This window comes from Galeopterus variegatus, unplaced genomic scaffold, assembly GCF_000696425.1.
Source record: "Galeopterus variegatus unplaced genomic scaffold, G_variegatus-3.0.2 Scaffold1499, whole genome shotgun sequence".
NCBI classification, from domain to species: Eukaryota; Metazoa; Chordata; class Mammalia; order Dermoptera; family Cynocephalidae; genus Galeopterus; species Galeopterus variegatus.
In genome coordinates, this window is record NW_007727610.1 from 289,268 (window position 1) to 314,653 (window position 25,386).

The window sequence follows — 25,386 nt, forward strand, 5'->3', positions numbered from 1 at the left end:
TTTTTTACCCCCCCCCCCCCCCCCCCCGCCTTAGGATTTGTTTTTCTAAGCAATGCAACAAAATTCTGCTACCAAGTAACACTACCAGGCAGTAGAGAATAACAGATAAAGCCCGGGTTTTGTGATAGGACACTTCTAGTGGGTTTGAATCTCAGCTCCGGCACTCTCTAGCTTTGTGGATTTGAGGGAGTTACTTAATATCTCCAAGCCCTAGTTTCATCATTTAAAAAATATATCTGTAGGTAAATCTATTTCAGAGGGTCGCTGTAAACATCTGATGAGCTAAGACATACAAGACGGCATCATGTGGCAGGATGTGAATGTTGGCTGCTCCTATGACAGCCATGTCCCCTGAAAGCTCTCAGATGGCATCTCTGCCTCTGTACAGAAAAAAGATAGCTTAGTGTATATTTTCTCTTTTACATGTAGTGTATCTTTGTGTCTTCGGCAAGTAGTAAGACCTTGACTCTTGTCACAGCTTAATTAACTTATTGAATTGGAACAGCCACGAGATTCCATATTGTGTCCTGGTTAAAGCTGAAGTATATTAGCTGTAATTAGTGATACTGCTTGTAAAAAGCCACCAACTGGCCTTCCTGTTCCCCCACAGGATACCACAGGCTCCTGCCAACTCCTGTCAAATTAGTTGGCATCTGGCAAGTCTTTTTATCTACAACACAACTTGAAATTTTGACTAAGAATTTATAAGGCATTTTAGTTGCTTCTGATACTGTTTCATGGGTAAGTCTCCTTAATGCAAGTATACTATTTTTAAATATTTGCAAATATACACCAAGGGAGGAAAATATTATAAATAGAGGAAAACAAAGAAAGTATTCCTTTCTTTGGACCGACCTTAGCATAATTACTCACCTCATCCATTTCCCACTGCTGCTGTAGCAACTTGCCACAAACTCAGTGGCTTAAAACAACACATATCTCCTACCTTACAGTTCTCGAAGTCACAAGTGCAACACAGGTCTCACTGGGCTAAAATTGTCGGCAGGGCCACGTTCCTTCTGGAAGTTCTAGAAAGTAATCTGTGTCCTTGTCTTTTCCGGCCTCTGGAGCCTGTCCTCATCCCTTCCTTTGCAGCAGTGTAGCATCTTTAAATGGTGGACTCTTCTGCCTCCCTCTCCCACTTATAAGTTCCTTTGTGATTACACTGGGCCCTCCTGGATAATCCAGAGTCATCTCCCCATCTCAAGGGGAGCTGATTAGCAACGTTAATTCCCCTTTACCATGTAATCTAACATAGTCACAGGTCATGGATATCAGGATGTGGACATCTTTGCTGGGCTCTAATTCTGCCTCCCACATCTACTAAAAGCCTACGTTTGGGTGAGTTTCCATAAGCTGGTTGATTACATTTTTCCCTGAAGGAGCAAGATATTGCAAAGAAAAAAATCCTGAAGAGCCATAGTGAAGTAGATCACATATTATTTGAATAATTCGGACTGTATATTGAAGATCAAGGTAGGGATGACAGTTTTTTTGTCATAGAGTCTCAGTTTCTTCTTCCACCTTCTTAACTCTTTAACCAATTACACTTGTTCTTCAATATCCTCGGGGAATGGGTTCCAGGAACCCCCCACGGGTACCAAATCCATAGTTGCTGAACTTCCTTATATAAAATGGTGTCGTATTTGCATATAACCTATGCACATTCTTGTATACTTTAAATCATCTCTAGATTACTTATAATAACTAATACAAAGTAAGTGATGTGTAAATAGCTGTTATGCTGTATTTGTCTTTTAATTTGTATTATTCTTAAATTATATATTAAAAATATTTTTAATCTGTAATTGGCTAAATCCTTGGTTGCAGAACCCACAGATATGGAAGGCCGACTGTACTTGCTCATAAGCACATGTATTTTGCTATGTCTCTATGTATATGAGCACATATGTATTTTTCTGAAATTTCAAGTTAATATCCTAGAAGTAAAATGTTAGACTTGTTTTGTCTATTTATCTGTGCATGTATTTTGAACGCAGTTTAAGAAATAATATTCCCTCCATCTAAGGTTTATATTGCAAAGTGGGATTGGCAATTTTTTTTTTTTCCTTTTTGTCTTTTTTTGTGACCGGTAACGGGATCGCAACCCTTGGTGTCGCGCCCGCACCACGCTCAACCAGTGAGTGGACCGGTCTCCTTATGGGATCCGAACCCTCTGCGGGAGCGCCGCCGTGCTCCCAAGCGCCTCACTCTACCGAGTGCGCCACGGGGCCGGCCCGGGATTGGCAATTTTTAAAGCTGTATGGCTCTGGTCTTCTCTGCAATTGGTTAGTTGATAACAAGGGTGAGTGAAGCAGATGTCTGCCTTCTCCTTGAGCTTCCCAGTAAACCAGGTGGCTGAAGCTCAAACAGCCGTTGTCAACACATAATGAGTCCTCCTAGACAATAAGTTAAGTGAATAGGTCATCTCAGGTGATCCTAAATGCTCTTAAGGAAGTAAAGAAAGAGGCCAGGACCTTGATACTGACTTCGATGGAGAGGTTATCACTGAGGAGGTGCTGCTGGGCTCAGGCTTGAATCACAAGAGAGCAGATACCAGGTCTGTCTTGCTCACCAAGGAGCCCTAGTGCCTTGGAGAAATGCCTGGTGCACAGAAAGTGTTCAGTAAATCCTAGCTGAACGAAGGAAGAGGTGGACAGAACATGGCTCCACCTGATGTGTCTGAAGTGTCCTGCAGTGTTCAGAGGGTCGTAATTATGACCACATTTTTGAGTCTCTCTGCTGTACTGGGCAGCATGCTTGCTCGGGGCTTTCTTCACAAGCTCCTGAGTAAAGTGTTGTTATTACCCTATGCCGTCAAAGAGGCAGCTGGACTAAGGTGGCGTAGCAGGACTCCGTCCCATGACTGTATGACACTAAACCCTACCCTCTTAAACACTACCTTATCGTGCCTCTCCTGAGCATTGTGAGTATCCTAAGAGGCAAGTATAGTTATTTCTATTTTACAGAATAAGCTGAAGTCAGAGGTGGCATATATATGGTTCAGCTAAGCTTAGAATCTTAGACCCTTGACTCGTCTTCCATGGGCTGTAGACCATGTGGTCCAGCTTGGTCCCCATGATCTCTTTGGAAATATCTGTGACATTTTAGGGTGTTGTAGGAACACTGGCTATTTTGAGGAGTGGGTAATCCAACAAGATACAGTTAACAGACTCCTTTTTAGGAAGAAAATAGGGTCCTAGAATAGGATTGAAATTACTTAGGGGTTAGTGAAAACTGTTGAGCGAAGAAAGTTTTTACAGCTGTTCTGTCTGGTTTTAAATCTTTTTCAGTGTTCTTAGAGCTATTTTGTCTAGCATAACTTGGGATTCTTATGAGGCTCTATTCTTGAGTGGTCACACATACAAGATGTGATCTAGCTATATAATACCAATTTTCTGGCTCTTTGTAGGCTGCACGTGGCGGTAAACTTAACTAGTTGTAGTTAATGAAGGTAAAAATTAGGTTTCCTTGAACTGCCTCAGCTGGAAAGATAAATGTGCTCTTATTCTCTGGCTCTGACCTCCATGGTTCTGTCTTAGACTAAATCAGAGTACCCCCTCTGACCTCAGATGTCAGTAGTCAGTCAGCTAGAATGTATTTTCCAGACTTCTTCAGTCGGGGCTCTCCCATGTTGGAGGGTTGTCAGTCTGTAAGTCTAATTTGATTGTGGAATGATGACCCATCTCTTGTCGCTCCCTGTTCCAATCCGTCCCTCTCCGTGGGGAATTATCCCTAACTGAAAACAGCACGCGCTCCCCTGGGCTCCTGATACTCGGCTGCCGGGTGTTGGGTTCAGCGAGACGGAGGAGAGAGAGAGAGACCCAGGACAGGCGCCCTTTCAGCCGAGAAGCTTTATTCCAGCAGCATGGAGGAGAGACTGAGTCAGATCACGTCCCCGGAATAAAGGAAAGCAAGACGACTGTAAGACTTGGAGGGTTCTGGCAGAGCAGTGGGCAATTTCGAAGTCACTGGTTTGCAAGGTGCCGCAGCCCTTGAGGTCCTGTGACATCGGTCGGTGGGGGCACAGGCTTCTAAGCATTCTTTCCAGCCCAGCCCAATTGCCTCACGCTGGCCCTGAGGCCTAGTACCGAGGCCGCGGGGTGCAGCCTGGGCTCCCGCCCAAAGCGCGGGAGCTGCGCTAGATCGGCTGCCCGTGGCCTTCCAGCCCGGGTCGCAGAGACCAAGGATGAGGGGCGCCTGAGAGCAGGGCCCGGCGGCCGCCTGAGTGACGAGCCACTGACTGTCCGCGCTCGCCCACAACCCAGCGTCACGTGCTGAGGAGAGGCGGCTGCCGAGCCGCTCGCACCACGGCGGGTTCCAGCGGGTGTGGGGCTTCAGCCGGGGAAGGGCTTAGCGATTGGTTGACCTTTAACTGCGGAGGCGGGTTAGTCCAGTGGGGCTGGTCTTGATTGGCCGGCGTTTTGAAGCGCTGGAGTGAAGCGGTCTTTGGTTGGCTGGCCCTCGGGTGAGGAAGCTGTTGATTGGCGGACTGTACTCCCGTGAGGCAGCTGTTGATTGGCTGTCTAGCTGAAAGCGGGTGGTGTTGATTGGCTCATCTGTATGGATGGGAGGCGGTTCGAATCTGTTAGAATAGCGTTAAGACTCATTGCTGTGCCCAGGAACGGCCTGTCCTTTCAGAGGTGCGCGGGAACTGTTAGTTTTCGCCTGCGCTGGACTCACAGACTTCCTGGGTGGCATGTGCCTGTCAGACGACAGACCACACACGAGACCCCCGCCCACCCCGCCCCACACGTGGGTGTGGGACCGCAGGTTTGGGGTCGACAGACCTGGGCCCCAGTCCTGACTCCGTCGTTGGTCAAGCCGCTTAGCCTCTGCGGTCTTCAGTCCCCTCAAGACTGGCACCTCCCCGAAAGGTGGGTGTTTTTGAGAACAGACGCGTTGACGTGGGCCAGTGCCCCCCGGTCTCCCGCTTCACCTCCTGAGCCAGACGCCTCGGTCGCCAGGGACCCAGGGAAGCATCGAGTCCCTCTGACCCGCCTTTCCCTTCTGAGGCCTGTCAGAGTCCCTGCGCGAGCGGTGACAACTTGTGATGCGCAGACGTCACGCATAGAAGTTATGCTGTGGCTGGTTGTGGTAGGGCGGTAGGGCTCAGCCTCCGGTGCTTTTGTGTGTGTGTGTATGTGTGACCGGTAAGGGGATCGTAACCCTCGGCTTGGTGGTCACCCACACCACACTCAGCCAGTGAGCGCACAGGCCATCCCTATATAGGATCCGAACCCGCGGCCTCTGCGCTCCCAGCGCTGCACTCTCCCAAGTGAGCCACAGGGCTGGCCCCCTCCGGTGCTTTTTATAAGCGCCTGTGTGATGTTCACTGTGCGTTGAAAGGGACTGTGCCCAGCTAGCTCTTGACTTTGATTGGCTGGATCTTGAATGATCTTAAGTGATGGGCTGTTCATGTTAAAAACCGTTTGAAAATTGTGTGCTTAAGAAACAAACCTGATATTCAAATGGAGTATTCTGTGAGCCCCGTTCCTGTGACTGTGGTTGTTGCTCTTCTTGCTGTTATTAAAAAAAGAAAAACTGCCTGTATGACTTTAAAAAATCTAACGTGACATAAAGGTCAGGTTGGTGAGCTACGTGGTATGGACTTAAGATTTTCTGAGAGTAGATAAGAACACTGTCTCGAGTTTTGAAATGGCTTTATGTAAACTCCATCCTCTTGGATGTTGTGCACATTATGCATAAGGCTTACCAAGCATTTACTTCTTCCTAATAGGCTCATTATCCCTAAGTCTGGAAGTTAATTCTTGAAAGAGGAGAACATGTATTATTTATAAATTTCCGTAGAACCTAGTATGAAGTATCGTGTTATTTAAAAATGTTCGTGCTTGCATGGAGTTAGTGTGCGTAAGTCCCCTCTGAAGTCAGGTCTGTAAAATAATAACTCCCCTCATTAGGGGGGAAGTGGGTTTTGGTTAAGAGTCTTTTCCATCATTTCATTCTTTTTAGCTGGGGAGAAATGTCTAGTCAGTTGAAAGACTGAATATTAAACTTCTACTGAGGGCCGACCCGGTGGCGCACTGCTATAGTGCGCCGCTTGGGAAGCGCGGCGGCACTCCCACCGAGGGTTCGGATCCCACATACAGACCGGCCGCTCACTGGCTGAGCGAGGGGCGGGCGCAACACCGAGGGTTGCGATCCCGTGGCCGGTCCCGGTCCGGTATGGGCGCGACACTGAGGGTTGCGATCCGTTGCCGGTCACGAAAAAAGACAAAAAGGAAAAAAAAAAAAAAAAACTTCTACTGAAAGAGTACTGTCCCATCTAAGAAGTGTGCACTTGCTGAAATAGTTGGTAACTATGTTCATTTTAGTTATTCAGGTACACTTTTGCTATTTATTACTTCCAAAATTGATTTAACTAGTTATATGAGTATAATACTCATATACTATATTTGCTGTTGTTTTAATAAACTTTATTTTGCAATAATTTGATATTACATTCAGTTTTGATGTACACTGTATGGGTCTTGACAAATGTATGATGACATGTGTCCACCATTACAATATTAATCAGAGTAGTTTCGCTGCCCTAAAGATGCTCTGTGCTTCACCTTTTCATTTCTCCCTCCCTCCTTCCCCTGGCAACCACCGGTCTTATTACTCTCTCTACTGAAAGAATACTGTCCCATCTAAGAAGTGTGCACTTGCTGAAATAGTTGGTAACTATGTTCATTTTAGTTATTCAGGTACACTTTTGCTATTTATTACTTCCAAAATTGATTTAACTAGTTATATGAGTATAATACTCATATACTATATTTGCTGTTGTTTTAATAAACTTTATTTTGCAATAATTTGATATTACATTCAGTTTTGATGTACACTGTATGGGTCTTGACAAATGTATGATGACATGTGTCCACCATTACAATATTAATCAGAGTAGTTTCGCTGCCCTAAAGATGCTCTGTGCTTCACCTTTTCATTTCTCCCTCCCTCCTTCCCCTGGCAACCACCGGTCTTATTACTCTCTCCATAGATTTGCCTTTTTCAGAATGTCATTTAGCTGGATTTCACCAGTGTTTCCACTAATTTCCATTTTGTTTCATGATCCAGTCCAAGATACCACAGTGCATTTGTACTACATTAATTTTAATTTTAATTTATAGGAGTAGTTTCGGTGTGTTGTATTAAATATGTTCATGAAACTCAGCATATCCTAGGAAAATGGATGTAAACATACCAGCTGTAAGGAGCTGGTGTTACTTAATCAAATGTACACTTTTAATTATAACATTGTTATTTAGAATTTTTTGCAAGTTTGCTTTTGTTTGGGTTTTTAACATAGGATTTGTTTTATGAGGTTGTTGTGTCTAAACAAAATATTAAAGCTTGTTGAAAGAAAGTCGTTTTAAGGTTGAGCATTTCAAGACGCAGGAGAACACTGCAGAGTTGTAATAAAATCTGTGAATGCCTAATTTTTCAAGTTGGTACCAAGGATGGAGTGTTCAGGTGGTTCTCTAATGAGCATCTCCAATGTTTTGCTGGCAGAAGGACTCCATGAAAGATGACAGAAGAAGTTATTGTTATAGCCAAGTGGGACTACACTGCCCAGCAGGACCAGGAGCTGGACATCAAGAAGCATGAGCGCCTGTGGCTGCTGGATGACTCCAAGACGTGGTGGCGGGTGAGGAATGCGGCCAACAGGACGGGCTATGTGCCATCCAACTACGTGGAGCGGAAGAACAGCCTGAAGAAGGGCTCCCTCGTGAAGAACCTGAAGGACACACTGGGTGAGTGTCCACACCCTGGGACCCAGACAATAGCTAGGCCACCTCCTGCTGAGGAGAGAGGGAGCCTCTGCATTTCAAGGGGAAGTGGTTCATCTTTCTAGTTTGTTTGCTTTTTTTAAAAAAATGGTATTTTACATACTAACATCTTCCTAGTTGTCTTTTTGTAAACCTCTGAGAATTAAGAAACCAAGATGGAGGAATATGATGTTTGTCATTTCCTGGAGATTTCAGAGCTTGGAGTCTTATGTAAGGTGACAGTGCTGTGTGCTTTGTACCCCTGCACAGGTGTCTGTCTTCTTGCATCAGAATTCTAGAGGATCCTAAAATGGAATCTACCTCCAAAAGCATTCCCAGCTCCACCTGCATCATTCCATCAAAAATCCTGTCTGTCTGGCCTTTATGCATACTGAAGGAGACAGCAAAAGCATTTTTTTTCTCTCTTTGAGACTGATGACGTCACATTTACAGTCTCGGGCACTGTTAGCTCAGGTGGCAGCTGGGGCAAGCAGCTGTGTGACATCAGAGGCCTTCGGGAGTCACTCGGGGGAGACTGCTGGAGCTGAGCTCAGTCATCATGTTGTCTAGCTTCCTCCCTGTGCCTGTTTTCTTCCCTGGTGTCAGGACACAGCAAATGCCACCTCGAGTTAGGAGAGGTTAATGATATGCAGTCCTCCCTTCATGTGCGCATGGCACTTACTTGCAAGAGTTGCTGCTTTGGACTGTCTGAGGACATCATTGTGAGGGCTTTTCTGAAGGATGATCTGATCTGACATTTAACAATCGTTGTTACCTCCTTATATGAGTACACTGTCGTTTTTACCTGGGACTGTTGGTTACCACTTAAGGGTTTGCTATCAAAATGTCAGTATTATCACCTGTGCTACATTTACATAGGTCTTTTCTTTTTATTTCTAACAAGAGGATTTGACTTTTCAAGATTGCATAAAATCAAAGATGAAGATTTTGCAACACCACATTTAGCGTATAATTTTCTTTTCAGTTTTCCCATGCATTCCTCATCCCTCCGTTCCCGAAATGAAACAAATCTCTTTTTTTAAAATTACTTAATGCCTTTATTTATTGGGTGCTACTTTTGTGTTATGAAGTAGGTTATTCCCCTGTTTTTGAGAGAGAAATGAGACACAGGACTTTGTATGAGTCACACCAGGTCACTGGCCATCATAGATTCTGAGCATGATGTAGAAATTCCAGTTTTCATTAGCATTTCAGTTCTTTTTCCACTAAACTGTCTCCTCTTTATGTTATTTTTAAACTGCATGAGCATGTCACTTGAAAGAAACACTGTTGTTCTATGCTCGTAATACTTAATTAACTGTGGTAAAAAAATGAGGGTAGCCGAATAGGTAAATACATACTTTAAGATTGCCCTGAGCTTAATTTTATTTATTTTTTCCAACTTCAGCCTCTCACCAAAGTCCCTTCTTTTTAATGATGCTAAACATTGTTGACTTGTTTTGTCTTCTTTTTATGACCCTTTTTATATATTCTCGGGATTCCAGGAAAGCATGAAATGTCCAGAGATTCATGGGAGGTCGAGTAAGGAGAACAGGAACTCTGGGTTATCTGGAACTTCTCTCGAATAACTTGTCATTTTTCTTCAGTGTTTTTAGAAGGAGAAAAGACAAAGGCTCAGTTTGGAACTACGTACTGCATCTTTGCCCATGTGTTTAGAGTTTTCATGAACTGTGATCGGCTCACAGCTGTCGTGTGCCCTGGTGCTGGGATGAATCAGCCGCTCATCCCTGGGCCAGTGTGGGGCCCTACCTTGGCCCTGCCAGATACCCACCCAGCTCTGCTGGAACACTTTGACTTTGAGTTGGCCAATTCCATTTTTGGAGAACACGGATTGTTAGAAAGCTCTTCCTTAAATAGACTTCAGTTTTTGCATTTCTTTAAACTTCCTTCCCTTGGCTCTTATTTTGTTCTCTAAGTCTGCGCTGAGTGAATCTCCTCTTGTGGAATGACAGCTCTCCTTTTGGCTTCCATCTTAATTCTGGCTCACAGTTCTTTGGAAATATCTGTACAAAGCATTACATATTGTAAATATATAGATAAAATTATGTTTTGAACATCCATATTATTAGTAGCAGTGGATATTCATAGCCCAAAGGCCGTTGGGGTTCAGTATGCCCATCAGGGAGGAGTGTCCCATTTTTAGTATGTCTTTTTTGTTTTGGTGTGTTTGTCATGCTCACCTGAAGGCTTGATTGTGTTGGACAAAAAGGGACCTTGTTATATCAGCATGAGTTTTCTATTGTCCTACTGAGTAGGATGACACACGCCCCCTAACAGGAAATCACCATCTTTAGTGACTTTTTTTCTCCGTAGCCTAATTTACATGCAGAGCTTGTAGACATGGTGTCGTAGCTCCTTCTGCCTCCCACTAGTCTCTTTTGCTAAAAAGATTGGAGCCAAAGTGTTCATGGTTTCCTATTTAAATATCATTACCAGTGTGCCATCAGAATTATAGTATGATTTTAGACCAGTTGTGCAGCCAACAGAAATAATCTCTGTTGTGTGTTAGGAGTGAAAATAACATTGAAAACTATGTGTACATTGACTTTCTAATAACTACTCATTGTATTATCCACATTTCTCATTTTTACTGCTTTGGAATCCATCTCATTCTAAATTCCATGGTAAGATTTCCCTGGCAGATGCCTAGTTTGGAATAAATTGGCAGTGGACTCCTCAGCAAAGTCACAGTGTTACAAATGTGTGTTTACATCTCTGATTGCAGATCACTGTAACTCTACAGGGTTGTCTCCTGCCTTCTCACACTCGTTTGCTGTACTGAAGTTGGTAGTGACCCCAATTTTGTCTTATGTGGTACTTAGTAAGAGTAAGTGGAAGAAAGGAATGAGTACCTTTGACAGATCCCTCTCTTATGACAGTATTAACATTCTTTCCTCTAATAATTTTTTTTTTTTTTTTTGTCTTTTGTCTTTTTTCCGTGTCCGGCAACGGATCGCAACCCTCAGTGTCGCCCCCGTACCGGACCGGGGACCGGCAATGGGATTGCAACCCTTGGTGTTGTTCCCGCGCCTCGCTCAGCCAGTGAGCGGGAACCGGTCCGTATGTGGGATCCGAACCCTCGGGCGGGAGCGCCGCCGCGCTTCCCAAGCGGCGCACTATCCAGTGCGCCACCGGGCCGGCCCCCTCTAATAATTTTTAATTGAATAAAACAATGTGAGCTCTTATTGTCACCTGGGCAAAATATTTATGTACGTGGTCTCCTCTCATGTTCAACTTATGATCATGAAGACTCAAAGAGAACTTTTCCAGAGATGACAAGGAGCCATTGTCAAGAACTGTTTCTGCCGGCAGAATCTGGTTGATGTTGTGAAGGGCTTGGACTTCACAGTTCTGAGCTCAGCAGTCCTGGGCCAGTCTGGCCTTGGTACTGCAACCTGACTCATAAAACCCCGTGAGTAGGTGTTGTAAAAGCACTGTGCTAAATCTTTTGAGGTAGGGAAGCTGCTCCCAGGGAGGTATTTTTCAGAGATTTTTCCTTCAATCTACTGAAGAACAGTTTTTGTTACCACTTTGTAATACCAGCTGGAACCCACGAAAGCTCCAAAGGTTAATTCTCTTTTCTGTGGTTAACTCAGGTCCAAGTGCTGACTCACATTACCCAAAAAGTTAGAGTTCCTTTTATACCCTAATAGCATCTTCCCCAGCAGGGTTTGTTCAAAGACACACATGCCCTTTGCTGACCATCTCCCTGGGCATCTAGAGCCAGACAGTCTGCCCCAGAGAGTGCTCCTCCAGCGTTTGTCCTGGTGTGACCACACCTAAGGCCAGTTAGAAACTTGCCAGTGAATAGCACTAGAACCCCTACCTCTGTGATTCCAAACCAGACTTGGGAGCACAGAGGCTGCTGAGAGGTGCTCACCCATGTTAAGTATCTATAAGATAGTCTTTGCACTGGTTTGAGCTTTTGGATAGGGAGGGGATGGCTCCTATGGGTAAAATAGACAAGGTTCTTAGAGGCATATCTGTGTTAGGACTGACTTTGGAATTGAACTGATCAAAGACACAAAATAGTGCAAGTGGATGGTTTCATTATATAAAGTTCAGAAACTAATCCTTGCTAGTTAGAGTCAACCACCACAACAAAAAGCCAGAACTTTTAGAGTGCCTGGTGTAAAAATGCAAAGGCTTAGACCTTCAGGTTTAAAAGTTGCCTTTTCTGGGGAACAAGGAGAGGATGAACTGGACATCAATTCCTATTTTTCTAAGTACATAGTAGGATGATTGCTATGATGGAGTCTAGTTGGGGTGGAGGAGAGACAGCACCCACGGGGTAGGGGGACCTTATGGAAGGTAGTTTCCAAACTCAGACTGCAGGGTGGCTGGGAGACCTCCACTGGGGATCCCATTAGGGATGAAGAGAGGTGGGGGGCCAGGAGAAGAGTACACGCTGGTTCAGACAAGAGATGTGGAGGCTCGAAGTGGGGGTGGGGAGAGTAGAGGGGGGAACGGGTAGGATTGGCAGAGCCACAAAAGAGAGACAGGTGTGTAGATCAATGCCCCGCTGGCTTATACAGTGGGGTAACGTGACGTTTACCAGGATGCTTCCCTCTCTCACAACTTCAACTTGTGAGGCACACTGGAAGGTGATTTTTCTCTCCCCCTTTGCCAGGTTTCCATGCAGAGAAGCTGTGGATAGGGCCCCCAGGGCTCCATTGCTGCTCTGTGAAGGAGCGAGGGATTATGGATCCAGAAAGAAGGGACTTGAGGCAGGCGACTAAGGAGTGTCCAGCTTGGGTGGGAACCCTCCAGGCAGGCAGTGACGGTAGCAGTTTACATAGAAAACCAGGGACCATTTTTAAAATGAGTTCTCAGTGAAAGTGAAGGATATGTATCTCACTGTTAGGGAGAAGAGAGCAATTTGAATTGCATTTACTAGTTACTTTTTACACTTTTGTCAAGTGTGATTTTAGATTTTAAATGGACTAATAAATGAATTCCCCATTTATGTAAAAAATAAAAACCTGCCTAGTTTTAACAATAGATGCTCTTACAACGTTTTTAAGCACTAGGGTCACACAATCTTTAAGGGCACCGTATACAGCCTTTACGTATTTTGTGAAAGGAAGTATGTCCAGTGACCCCAATTTGGACCATCTCTCTCCAGGGAAGAATGCCCACATTAGGAGCTGTGTGCTGGATTGCAGGTGGAGCGGGTATCACTTTCTTTCCTGGTGTAGCTATCCACTTAATGCTGTTGGTGCCATTTGAGTTTTGCTCATTTTAAAGCACACCTGTTTTGCACAAAGAAAACTTACTGCAAGTGCTTTAGTCATGCTCAGTAGCATGCATGGAGCAAGTTATCAGGGCTATAGAATGGAACAGGAGACGACAGCTGTGCCCAGGTACTAAATGCCTGTAGGATTCACCTGCATGAATAAATGTACTAAGGGCAGCAGCTTGCAATTTATACAGCACTTTGCAATTTACTAAGTGGCTTACACTTACGTGCATTTTTCATATCGATAGTAAAGACTCTAGAATTCCGCCCAGGAAATGTGGGGGCTTCAGACTGGTGGGAAGGGAGTTTGGGCCTGTGTATCATGCTAAGCATGCTGATTTCACTTAGATTGAAAGTAACAGGTTAGTAGAATAGTCATGTAAGATGCTTTTGGTTACATGGTACACAAATTTATGAAAACTTCAGTTCATACGAAAATATGTAACACTGCCCCAGGCCAGCTTGGTAGTGTTCCTAATTACAAATTAGAAAATTAAGCCTGAGAGTGACTGTGTAACCTCCCTCAGTCACAGGTGTGAGATCCAGAGGGAACTTCAGCTGGAACCTGAATTTTTTTCCTATATCAAAGTGACTGTCTGGATGTAGTCGTAGGTCTCTTTGTTCATTTGGTAGTGCTTTGTCCCTGAGTCAGGCATTTATGGTTATGTTATATGGTTTATGTTATGTACGGTTTATGTTCGAGGAAATTTTAACAATACCAAGTTCTTCATTTTAAAGATGAAAAACTAGAGACTAACTAGCAAAACTTAAATGGTGTCTGAGGGTTAGATGGTAATAATGTATCGATGTAAATTTCCTGATTTTGATGAATGTCTGTCTTTGTGGAAATACACACAAAGTATTAGTGATAGGAGATGGTCTTGGCAGCTTAGTCTCAAATGCTCTTTCTACTGTTCTTGTAATTTTCTTGTATGTTAAAAACAAACGGACACACCTAAGAGTGGTTTAGAGACTATCCTAGGCGTTAACTTGTAGCTGAGGAGATACGATGACTTGGGCTCCCCCGCACTGTCTGGGCATTTATAGGGTTACAGTGCCTAAAATTGGCATAAGCCTTTGAGAGACCAGAAAGGATCATCAACTATCTGCTGTGTTGGCCCTAAAATGGGAGACTAACACCAGGTGTGAACGTGTCCAGCCGATTCTTCATCAGAATGATTCTCTCAGTACCCGATGAAGAACTTTTTCTAATTATTCAGTGGGTTCTCTCCATATCTCCAGCATGCGAGTGAAAAAAACACACAAAAACCCTGGTTCTTGCTGGATCTGCCCAGACTGTATTGAGGCAGTTCGATGTGCATCCTTCGGTTGTAACGGGGGTAAGGAGAGGGATGTCGGACTTGAGCTCCTGGGCTCACAGGGTTGTGGGGAAGTTGGGGAGTAGTGGTTGAGACACCATGGGATCGTGAATCTGTCATTGTGATTATAGATGTTCTCGCAGGTCTGAACAAGGGCACAACTGTTAGGTCTGAACTGGGATGTAGGGAATGAATGCAGCAGCCTAGTTGTGTGGAAGCTGAGTCTGAGTTTGAGTGGTCCCTTCCTTTCCAAGCTCTTGCGTTCCCTGCTGAATGACCTGTGAAAACCAGAGGATTTGAAATTACAAACATGTAGGGATCACCATGGTGAAATAGGGTGTGTTGGGATCAGGATGGGAGGGTCGGTTGCTGTTTCATCTGACTGGGATACGGAGGCAGGATAACTTTTAGTCCCTGACTTTCTGAAGCTTGTGCATGTAATGTAATTGGGACAAATAATACTGACACAAAATAGATAGCCCTGTCATTCAAATAGTAGCACTGTCCCTTCCTGTCCCATTGGAAACTGGGGCTGAATTGTGCAGTTCAGGCATCTCTACTGTCAGAAACCAGTGTGCATAGTGGTTAGGACTCCAGACTCTTAGGCCACCTGCTTTCAAATCCAGGCTTTGCCGCCTACTAGTTGAGTGACTTTGGGCAAGCTATTAAACTCTGTAAGCATCAGTGGCATCATCTGTATAATGGGATAAGTGACTACTTGTCTCATGACATTTTTGAGAATTGAGCGAAGTCATTCATGGAAAGAATACTCTTGCGAGGGGGAGAATGCAGGTGAAGACTTGGAGGCTGAAGTCCATGGGCATGTTGAAGGACATTGCATTAGTTCATTTTCCGTTGCTTATAACAGAATAGATGAAACTGGATAATTTATAAAGAAACAAAATTTATTTCTTACAGTTTTGGAGGCTGGGAAGTCCAGGGTCGAGGGGGGTGCATCTGATGTGGGTCTTTTTACCCGTGGGGATTCTGTAGAGTCCTGAGGCAGCACAAGGTGGTCACATGGTGAGTGGGGGAAGAGTGTTAAATGTGCTCCTTCTTATCCTTATAAAGCCGCTAGTGCCTCTTGCATGATAACCCATTCGTCCATTAACCCGTTAATCCGTGAGTGGATTAATCCATTAATCATCTCTTAAAGGCCCCACCTTTCAAATGCCATTTTGGGGTTAGGCTCGAGCAGGACAATCAAACCATGAAGTGAGCCTGCTGGACAGGAGTGAGTGAGCGTGCCAGGAGGCCTCAGTGATCGGGGCGTGCCACACTGTGAAAGCCCTGATTTGAAAAGAGCCTGCAAGCATTTCCATGTGGCTGGCAGAGGAGTTGACCATCAGGATGTATGGTACGCCTCCTGATCCTGCTCTTCAGGAAGGAACTGGAGAGGGCCGCACCTGTCAGCTGAAAGCTGGAGACATGGCCTCAGAGGGATCAGGAGTGATGTCCCAAGCCCTGAGCTCAGCAGCAGGAATGGAGGGTGGCAGAGAGGAGAGGAGTTTGAAGGATTGCAGTGTTGACTGCATATGGGACACATTGAAGTATTAGTCATGGCTGACTCTAGGATTTTGAGCCTGAATGACCAGCAGAACAACCAGGAGAATTAGAGAAGTAGAAAGAGAAACTGAGTCGTGAGGGTCAGACCCCTTTGGGTTTAAGGTAAGGGCTGGGCACTCGGGCACTATTAAGGTGGATACTTTAGGTATAAAGTATCTCAAGCATAGGAGAGCCAAAATTGAGATTTTTGTTATACTTTCTTTGATTCTGTGAATGTTAGTTTTTGAACTTTTACACGTCATGGTATCCAGGGCCTACAGTGGAGACCCAGCATTTCTGAGGCAGCTCACCAGGGACCACAGCCAAGCTTCCAGTTTTTCCTGTGTCTTGAGGACTGACCCCAAGCCTCCTGTCCACTTCTGGATTCTTGCATGTTCCTTTTGGACATGACTTTAGCTTTCTGAACCCATGGGAAAGATCTGTGACCTCTAGCTGACCCCCCGCCAATTCTTTGCAAATGGATGATTTTGGACACAGTTAACACCCACAGAGTCAGAAAGAGGTGAAGAGAGACAGGAAGACAGGCTGACACTACAGCCCTCCCCTGTCCCGAAGGCCTGCAGGAGGCCTCGGGATAAGCTGGAGCCCCTGCTTCAGGCTCCGCGCTGCTCAGAAGTGCATGGCCCCAACCTTGAAGCCAAACAAAAAGCTCATGCAGCAGAAAAATCCAAGCCAAATGGGCCAAACTGACTTTGCATGCATTTTTCCAGTGAATGGACAGCAGTAGTTATTTCTCCTCCAGTGCCTAATTTGTGCCAGATTCTGCGCAAGGTGCCCGCATGCATTTTTGTTTAATCTCCAATAACCTGAAGAGGGAAATTATCATAGCCTAGTTTTTTAACGTGAAAAAATTGAGACCTGGAAGTTAAGTGATGTGCCCCAAAACACACAGTGACTGATGGGGTTGAAATTCAAGCTCAGGTCAGCCTGACCTTAACCTCTGCTGCTGCTGTTCAGCCTCTGGAATTGTGGATTCAGATTAGGAGTGGTACAATCGATGTGCATCAATTAAAAAATAAAATAATTAAAAAACAATTAGGGTTTGAGGGAGCTGTATTACCTGTTTGGTTGATTCCTGCATAGCATCGGTATTGGTGAATTCAGCTCCTCCCTGGCCCACCCAGTGCCCCTAAGGTGCTGGGGGAACAGCCTACTTCCTTCATGTTGAGGTGAGTGAGCAAGAGCCATGAATTAAAATGATTCAGACGCTGGATGTCACAGGAACATATCTCCTTTCTGTAAATCGATTTCCGTTTTGGCAGCAGGTGTGTCAGGAGCACACGCACGTCTCCTGCTGCTGCTTACCACGTTTCAGCCATCTTTGCCGTTCACAGTCTCTTTGTGCACAGATTTGGGCAAACAAATATTCCTCAGTATTGTGATCTCTGCAATGCCTGTGTTTTATAAAACTATTAATCAGTTGTCCCCAGTCTTAAAGATAGGCATACTTATTTTAAAAATTAGAAAATATGGAAAAGAATAAAGAGGAGAGCAAATCCCTGTGATCTTACCACTCAGAGATCAGCACAGTTAACATTTGTGGCTATTGTCTAGTATTTATGTACATATGTAATCAAGATCAAATTACGCAGATGACTTCTTGCTGCTCTCAGTGCTAGCTGTCATAGCGCAGTTAGTTGAAAGAACATCAGGCTTTTTCTACAGGGTGCCTGATCCTGACATGCTGGAGATGAGGTTTTACCAAGTTATTTTCAGTATATGTGTTTCCTGGCTTGTTAGTGGTTGGAATGCTCAATGGGTGTTGTATATTCTATAAGTCATATACAAAAAGAAGCTGATTCTTTATGGTGTATTTGTCTTAAAAGTAGTTTGTTTTTCTTCATTGAATGTTCTTTAGGAATTAGAAAATTCCTGTTAATCATCCTGCATGTCATTCAAACATGCTTTCTAAACTAAGTCACTCTCTAAGGAATGCCTTCTTCATTTTAAAACAGTTCAAAGCCAAATCATTCCCCTTGAAAAGTTTGTATGTAATATAAGAAAAAAAATCAGGATATCTTAATTCTATTGTAAATGTTCAGCTTCTCCAGAAAATTGTCATCTCTTAACTGTATTAAGACAGTGACTCTGTGTGTTCTTAGAGTGGCATTGAAAACTTCAGATTTACTTTTTCCACCTCTGTTGCATAATCTGCCATTGTATGAACATGAGTTAAAAATGTATCATAATTTAGAATTCATTAAAATTCTGTCTTGCAAGATTGTTCACAATAGAAAGGGCCTGTCAAATGTATTGCCCACATAATATGGAAATTTTGACAGTAGTTGTAATGCCAGCCACCCAAAACAAACTTGGATTTGTGTTTGTATATCATAAGCTTCCAAGTATTTAGAACCAAAAATGTAAAACAAATCACAAAGGATAAGTGGGAGGATAATTAGAGGCAAAATGGACACAGATTGTTTTTAAAAAAGATTACTAATGGAAGAAAGGCCAAGAGAGACCGTGGGAAGTGAGGGGTCTATCCCCTTAGAAAACTAAGGAGAAGCAGGTGTGGAGTTCATTGTGGGGTAATGTGAAACCCAAATTTCTCTGTCCACTGGGCACTGGGTTGGGTGAGACACCCTTGTGTCCTGATGGAAGACAGAGGACCAGGTAAAGTACCTCTCCTCTTATTACGCAGAAACTGGCATCATGGTTGCTTCTTACTGAGATTATCTCACTGTGCTTCAGCCTCCTGAAGAAAAAATAGAACACCCCTTCCTAAGTAAAGAGTTACTCAAGTGGGAGCCTAAAGTTTTGGACAAGAGAAACATGAACTAAAAATGTCTGGGGATTAGAGTAAAATATTCTTAACATGTTTCTGACTGCGTTTCCCCATGTGGCACACTCTCTTTTTAGGTCCCATCCATATGTCTAAAGTGTTCCTTTTCTCTTTTGCATTTTAGCATCTGTTCCTAGGGGCAGGTTCTGCGAGGCTGCAGTGGGGCACTTGTTCATGGGCATGACAACTCTCCTACCTCCTGCCCTGGCCCCTACTAAGCACTCACTGCTGCTCTCTGCACGAGAGGGCTGGTGGGCATATGCTGGGCCCCCTGTTGGGTCTGTCTGGTGGGCTGCAGCCACTGCAGGTGGCTGGACGTTCTGCACATCAGCCCATGTTTACTCAAGTGCCATCTTTTGACCAGGATTCTGTCCCAGTGGTCCGCTCCTCCACGCTGCTGTGGCTTTCTAATGTCCCCTCTCTGTTTCTGAATCACAGATTCTGTGTGTGCACCCAGGTTGTCCTCAGTGGTTCTCCCAGGTGCAGAAGCCACCTGGAGGGCAGCTCTTTGTAAGTTTTCAAGGCCACTGCCACCTGTGTTTCTTCCTGGAAGCAGGCTGTCGTGTGGCGGCTGTTTGTGGGGAATCTTACTTGGTTTCACGTCGGTGTTTTTTAAGGAACACAGCAGTTGATTGACCTGTAAAACTTGTAAGTGGGTGTTGTAAATAGAGCATGAATTAGTAGTAAAGATATAATTGTTGTCATGCTACTAATTTAACTTGACTAAATCTGGAAGGTTTAGCCTGGTGTGCTAAGAAAAACACAGCAATGGCAAAAGTAGGCTGTGTGGGACCTGAAAGGACCACTTGATCCCTTGTGGTTCTTCTGTGGGTATTTTTTTTTCTTCATAGCTTAGTATACAGTTATGTTTAAAAAGTGAAATTTATTCTGTAGTTTGGGCTATTGACGGAATTCTGGAAAAGGCCCTGGAGATAACTTGGTCCAGTGCTTTTCCATAGAAAAACCAGGCAGTGGAGGCCCAGGTAAGCCGAGCGACTTGGCTGGGGTTGCAAGTCTGCTTCACAGCAAAGCCAGGAGCAAGCCCCTCACATCCCTGGCTGGCGCTGTCCACTGCATAGATGGACAAGGGCGTGGAGAGAGGAGCTGGGTACGTCAAAGAGCTTCTTCTGGAGCACAAGTAGGTGGAAAGCACCTAGGAGCTCCAGAGGACTTGGCATCTCAGTAACCCTTGTTTGCCTCATCCAGAATAGCGTGTGACCCGCCGACCCCTTTGCCTATGCTTACTTGGGAAATGAGGCTCCTTTTCAATGCCCTATGTGAAGGCCCCTTTTGTGTCGATTGAGCATTCTCTCTGTGACTGTTCATAGGCAGCCTCGTGTCTTAGCTGCTCCTGACTCTGAGAGCTGGAGTGAGGTGAGACCTGACCCCAGCAGCAAGCAATTTAGGTAAAAAGAAAACAGATACATGCACACCTCTTGATGGCTAGCACTTTCCCAACAGGAACAGTGAACTGATGTAACGACAACAAGCACTATGGCAGTGATTGCTTGGGCTCTTGCTGAGTGCCAGACCCTGCATGGAGTGCTTTCCCCTGAACTGACCCTCATAACAGCCCCACAGGTACCATGGATGTCTTTGTGTCAAAGATGAAGACCTGTAGGTGCAGAGTTGTTATAGTAGTGCCAGGGTCAGGAGCTAGTAGGCATAGAAGCTGGGCTTGAAACGTGCTCTGAAAAAGTTGGCCAAAGTATGGATCAGTTGCGTCCTTGTCAACACCTGCCACTTGCATGTTCCTCCATGAGTGTGCTGTCCATGGACTCATTTTTATTTATTTGTCATATTCCATTCCACTTAGCAGGTGTGGTCTTGGAAAGTTGCATGCATGCTGAGTTTTTGCCAGTGGGTTGACACTTTAAGTAATGGTCCAGAATGCCATATGTGCTTGCCACATCTCTCTCACTCTTTTGCACATTCAGAATGCTTGTGCTCATGGATCCAGTATATGTGTTGAAAGGTACTAAATATGTATTTTTAATTAACAATTGTAATGAAAAATAATTTTTTAAAATTCTTTTCTTTGGCATCTGTGTTACCATTTGACTTTCACATTTGCAAGAAAATCCTAAACTTCCAAACCATTTTTTCCCCCAGGCTTAGGGGATCAGTCATGTTATTTCCCTGCTTGCTCACAGAAGAATGGGCTTTCTTATGACCAGGGTTGGACCTATGGACCTATGAGGTATAGGGAGAGTGGGCCCTCTGCCCAGACTCCTCTTCCTGTGAGCTTGGCCGCTGGTGTGTCTGCCACCCGAGTGTGCAGAGGTGGGTTTGCTCATGGGTGGCAGCCCCTTGCTCTTTACAAGTCTCCTTCCCCCCCATCCTGTGGCACCCCTCCCTGAACTTGGGAATCGTGTATAGCACATACTAGAGTGTTTCATTATAGGGTACATGAACCTAGAGATAGTAAAAATAAATCTCTTAGATTTATTCCAGTGTGGAGAAAGAAGACAGTGGGTGGATCAGGAAATAGTGCACTGTGGGGCCGTCAGTCACAACAAGCAGCAGAGGTGCCTTCCCACTGTCGCCGACACACAGTAGGGTCTGCTAGTTGCAGTCTCGGCCTTTCCTAGTGAATGTGTGTGCGGACACTCCCTGCGGTATAGGCACGTACCTTGGCGGGTGTCCCTCCAGAAGGGCCGCGAGAGTGTGTAAGATTGTGCTGATGAGATAGCAAGTGGAGCTTATTAACTGAGCAAACATTTACTGAATGCCTGCCTGCCCCATGCCAGTCCTGAGGCCACAGCAATGGCTACACACAGTCCTTCCCAGGGAGATAATACAGCGAGGTGAAGTGGGTGCCGGGATGGACACAGGTGGGCAAGGGCCTGGGGGCCTGCAGGAGAAAGCCCTGCACCAGACGGAGCCTCTCACCAGTGCTGCAGCACCTTCTTTAGTACTGTCCACAGACCTTGGAGCCCGTGGGCCATGTTGCACGTGACCTGGTCAGGGAGATGGGGGTCGACTAAGTTTTTGGGAAAGACATTGATTTGTATATTTAAAGGTGGGGTTAAACTACTAAAGGAAAAAGGGTTCCTGGGCTAACTTCCTATGCAACCCTTCACTTCCTTTGTCTCCAGCACATCCTGGCCGTCAGAGTGATCTGCTTTTCCCGCTTGCTGTCAGGACCTTTCAGAGCTGGATGAAGCCCGTGTGGCCCCTGATGACAGAGCAGCAGGGCTGGGGGGGACGGGCACGCTGTGAAGTTGGTGCCAAAGAGAGACATGGAAGACTGGACAGCTGTCAGGGGTTTGTCTCTGCAGTGGTCAGGCGTTTAGGATTTCTTCTTCAGCTAATCTAGCTCCTAATAGCGAGGGCATTTCTCATCAGTGGGACACTTGAAAGCGAAAGTCCAGTTGGCTTTTGGCTTTGCCTGATGCAGTTCTGCAGCCTCCACTGGAGAGCCCTTTGCTCCTGCCTGGCCCAGTCCCTCCCTGGTGGTTACTGAGCCAGCCTGGACAGCCTGCTGCCCACCAGCCCTGTCCTATGCCCTCTCTCCTGCCCCTTGCAGTCCACACTGTGGCTCAGGGGCCTCCCCCACGTCTTTGAGCATCTCCGAGTCCTTCCGCTCATAGCCCCTGTGTGGCCTGGCTTCTCTGCCACCTGCACTTCCTGTCCTCACCTGGGTTCCTCCAAGGGCTCAAAAGCCACATGCTCAGAGAGGCCTCCACAGCCCCTTTCCTTTACTGCACTTGTCACTGTTGTTCTCAGCTGAATCTTGGGTTTGTGTAGACCATTCTTCCTCGCCCCAGGTGATGAGGTTTAGGGGTCAGGGGTCCATTCTTCACGCTCTCCCTCGGGCCAAGCATTAAGTAATGAGTGGACAGAGAGACCGTTGATGAGACACTGAAGAAGGGAAGACCGAGAGGACAGCCTGAAGTGGCGTCTGTAGATGTTCTGCAAGGAGTCACAGCCAAACATAAGAGGGTGTTTCAGGGAGGACTGGAGAGTCTGTTAGAGTTCCCCTCAAAGTTTTTGTACCTCAAATGCCATTTGTTGTTAAGGAGGATTCTGCGATGGCTTGAGGAATCCAGGCTGGTTGCCCCCTCTCAGGTGCCCATGTCAGTTGAGCAGTGAGTACGTTCATGGTGCTCTTTCCTGGAGGCAACATCTAGCAGCCTCTGTCTTCTGCTGCCCCTGGCGGGCATGCTGTGGCCCAGGCGGGGCCTGGCCAGTGGTACCCAGTGCCCTCTCCTAGGTCCCAGGAAAGCGGTGCTGTCCTTCCAGGTCCCACCCCCTGGCCCTGTAAGTCTGGCCAGTTGTTAATAACACATCTGAGCCTCCATGTGACAAAAGGAACAGATGCCAGCCCAAACAACCAGGGGATGGCACTTGTGTGTGAGTCTCTTACGACTTAAATTTGCCCTTGTCTGAAATCGGCTTGTACTGAGGACGCTTTCCCGCTCTTAGGGTTTCTCTGATGACCTGTGTCTAGGATACTGGCCACAGGTCATTCATTTGGGCCCACCCTAAGTGAAACCTGATAGCCCCCAGAATATAGAGGTTAGATTGTGTTGGTTGGTGAGGCCTAATGTCTGTGGCCACCCATTGCTCATATGGTAGCTCTTGCAGTAAATATTTTAAACTCAAGATTCTCTGGGCTTAGGAAACATGCACAGTTGCTATGTCCACTAACACAATGTCAGTCCATGTACCATCATCTGCTCTCACTCCCTCACCCAAACACGGGTGGCCCAAAACTATGTGTTCTTTAAAACTTACCCATATGTACCACTTTGCCAAGTGGGAATCAACAATTGGCATATTTGAGGAGGAGGAAGGAAGGAGTGAGGATGAGATATGGGCAGTTTTATTTTTTCAGAGCTTTTAATTGAGTGACAGAAAGCCAACTCAAAAGTAACTAAAGGAAAATTTAAAATTGGCTCATATCACTGGGAATTACAGGGGCTCAGCTCCTGGCAGGGTTCTGTCTCTCTCTGGGCCTCCTCTACGCACCTCCGCTGTTCATTCTGTGTGTGGCCCTCTTCAAGTGTGGGCATGACACTGCCAGCAGCTGTGGCCCCAGGGGGTGCACTGACCACACAGACATGAGTCATGGGTCTTCTCCCCGGGCCCCATGTCGGGGGGAAGTCTCAGGTGCAATGAGCCCTGCTGAAGCCACATGGGGCAGGGCCCTTCAAAGAGTTTTGTTGAGTAAGAGAAGGCGTAAAGGATGCTGAACAGATTGAAAAATAGAACCACTGCATTAATCTTACATAGTCACCCTTTCAAAAAATCCTTAGGTTTAGTAAATTTGAGTTTTTTCTCTGAGGTACTGAATAGCAAGCTGACAAAGTCCTTGCTATTCTAGGGAAAAAGCCAGCAAGGCTGGCTTCCCGTTTGCCCGCTCCCTCCCATTGAGGTCTGACCTTTGATTGAACCTAGGACCCTGAGAGCTTTGTAAATGAGAAATTTATGCTTTTAATTTGTTGATAAGTAGTTAGCCATGAAACTTCAACTGCCATGGCAGCTGAAGATGTTCTATAAATAGTTTTGTACCAGACATAACTGATTTAATCAGTACAATTTGTTATTTTCACTGGCTTATAAAAAGGAACCAAAAATAGACTGAGATGCTTCACAGGTCATCGGCCTGTGGAGTCCTCCTGATCCCATAAAGCATATTTCTTTAATTCCCCACTGTCTCCCCTTGGGTACTGGTCAACAACATTTTTCACTTTATCGTTTCAGATACTTAGATGATAAATGTTTACACTGGATGTTCTCTGAATAGTGGAAACTACTCTTACCAGCATATCCAAAAAGCTAGATGTGAACTAACTGAATATATGGTAACATGAAAAGCTATTATAAGCCAAACATTAAGTATATCCTAACTCATGAAAATTCACTTTGGTCACTTTGTACCCTTAATCAAATCTTGTCAGATCTCTTTAGCATTTAATAATAAAAGCTTTTTGTAATTTTTAGTTGACATCAATAATAGGTCCTAACTCTAATGGGGAAATCCCCACAAATTAAGAGCCTCTGTTCTTCACTTAGTATAAATAGTTAGATCTAGTTTATGTTACAGATCTGATTAGTAACAAAAATTAACTGATTTTGCCAAAGAGCCCCTAAAACTTGAAAGCACTGCATCTCACTAAATTGGCTTGAATATATTTCTGAGTTAACACATTTGTTTGACGTTTTATCTTAAATCTCCAGAACCCCAGCTGGGAGATGACAGTTAAAGCATGTTTTAAAGTTGTCTGTTATAACATTTCTTCATCTTAAAAGGAGTATATAAAAGATTTTGACTTTAAAATTACTAACATTAATAATGTATGACATATTCAAGCTTTTATTAGAACTCAATCCTTAATGTAAGTGATTTTATTCAGGAAAGTTCAAATATGCTTATTATCATCAATAAAAATTTAACTCAGGATCAGAAATCTAATAGCTTGATGCCAGAAAATCATCATAAAAGCAGAAAAGTACTTTACCTTTAAATCTAACTCAGCTAATTTGCCACTTAAAATTACACCGTCTGCCTGCTCAGAGTAAGAAATATCATTACTTGCAGTGCACATTATTACTACTAAATGCAGATAGTCATTGTGGCTGGTCTTTAATGTGGCAGGTAAATATGACCCAAGTCTGAGAAATGAGTATGAGGATTTGCCTCTCCTTGAGAAAGTGTGTAAAATTGTAGTTACGTTA

General features: G+C 44.9%; 1 protein-coding gene across 2 annotated transcripts in view; it reads left to right on the forward strand.

Annotated features, from left to right (window-relative positions):
* NCK2 (NCK adaptor protein 2) overlaps positions 1-25,386 on the forward strand; it is a 69,215-nt gene that overhangs the window by 21,542 nt on the left and 22,287 nt on the right. For both annotated transcript variants that reach the window (XM_008577369.1, XM_008577370.1), the window contains exon 2: positions 7,516-7,757. In XM_008577369.1, the coding sequence (XP_008575591.1) occupies positions 7,532-7,757 (226 nt within the window). In that variant the 5' untranslated portion in view covers positions 7,516-7,531. The remainder of the gene's footprint in view (positions 1-7,515; positions 7,758-25,386) is intronic.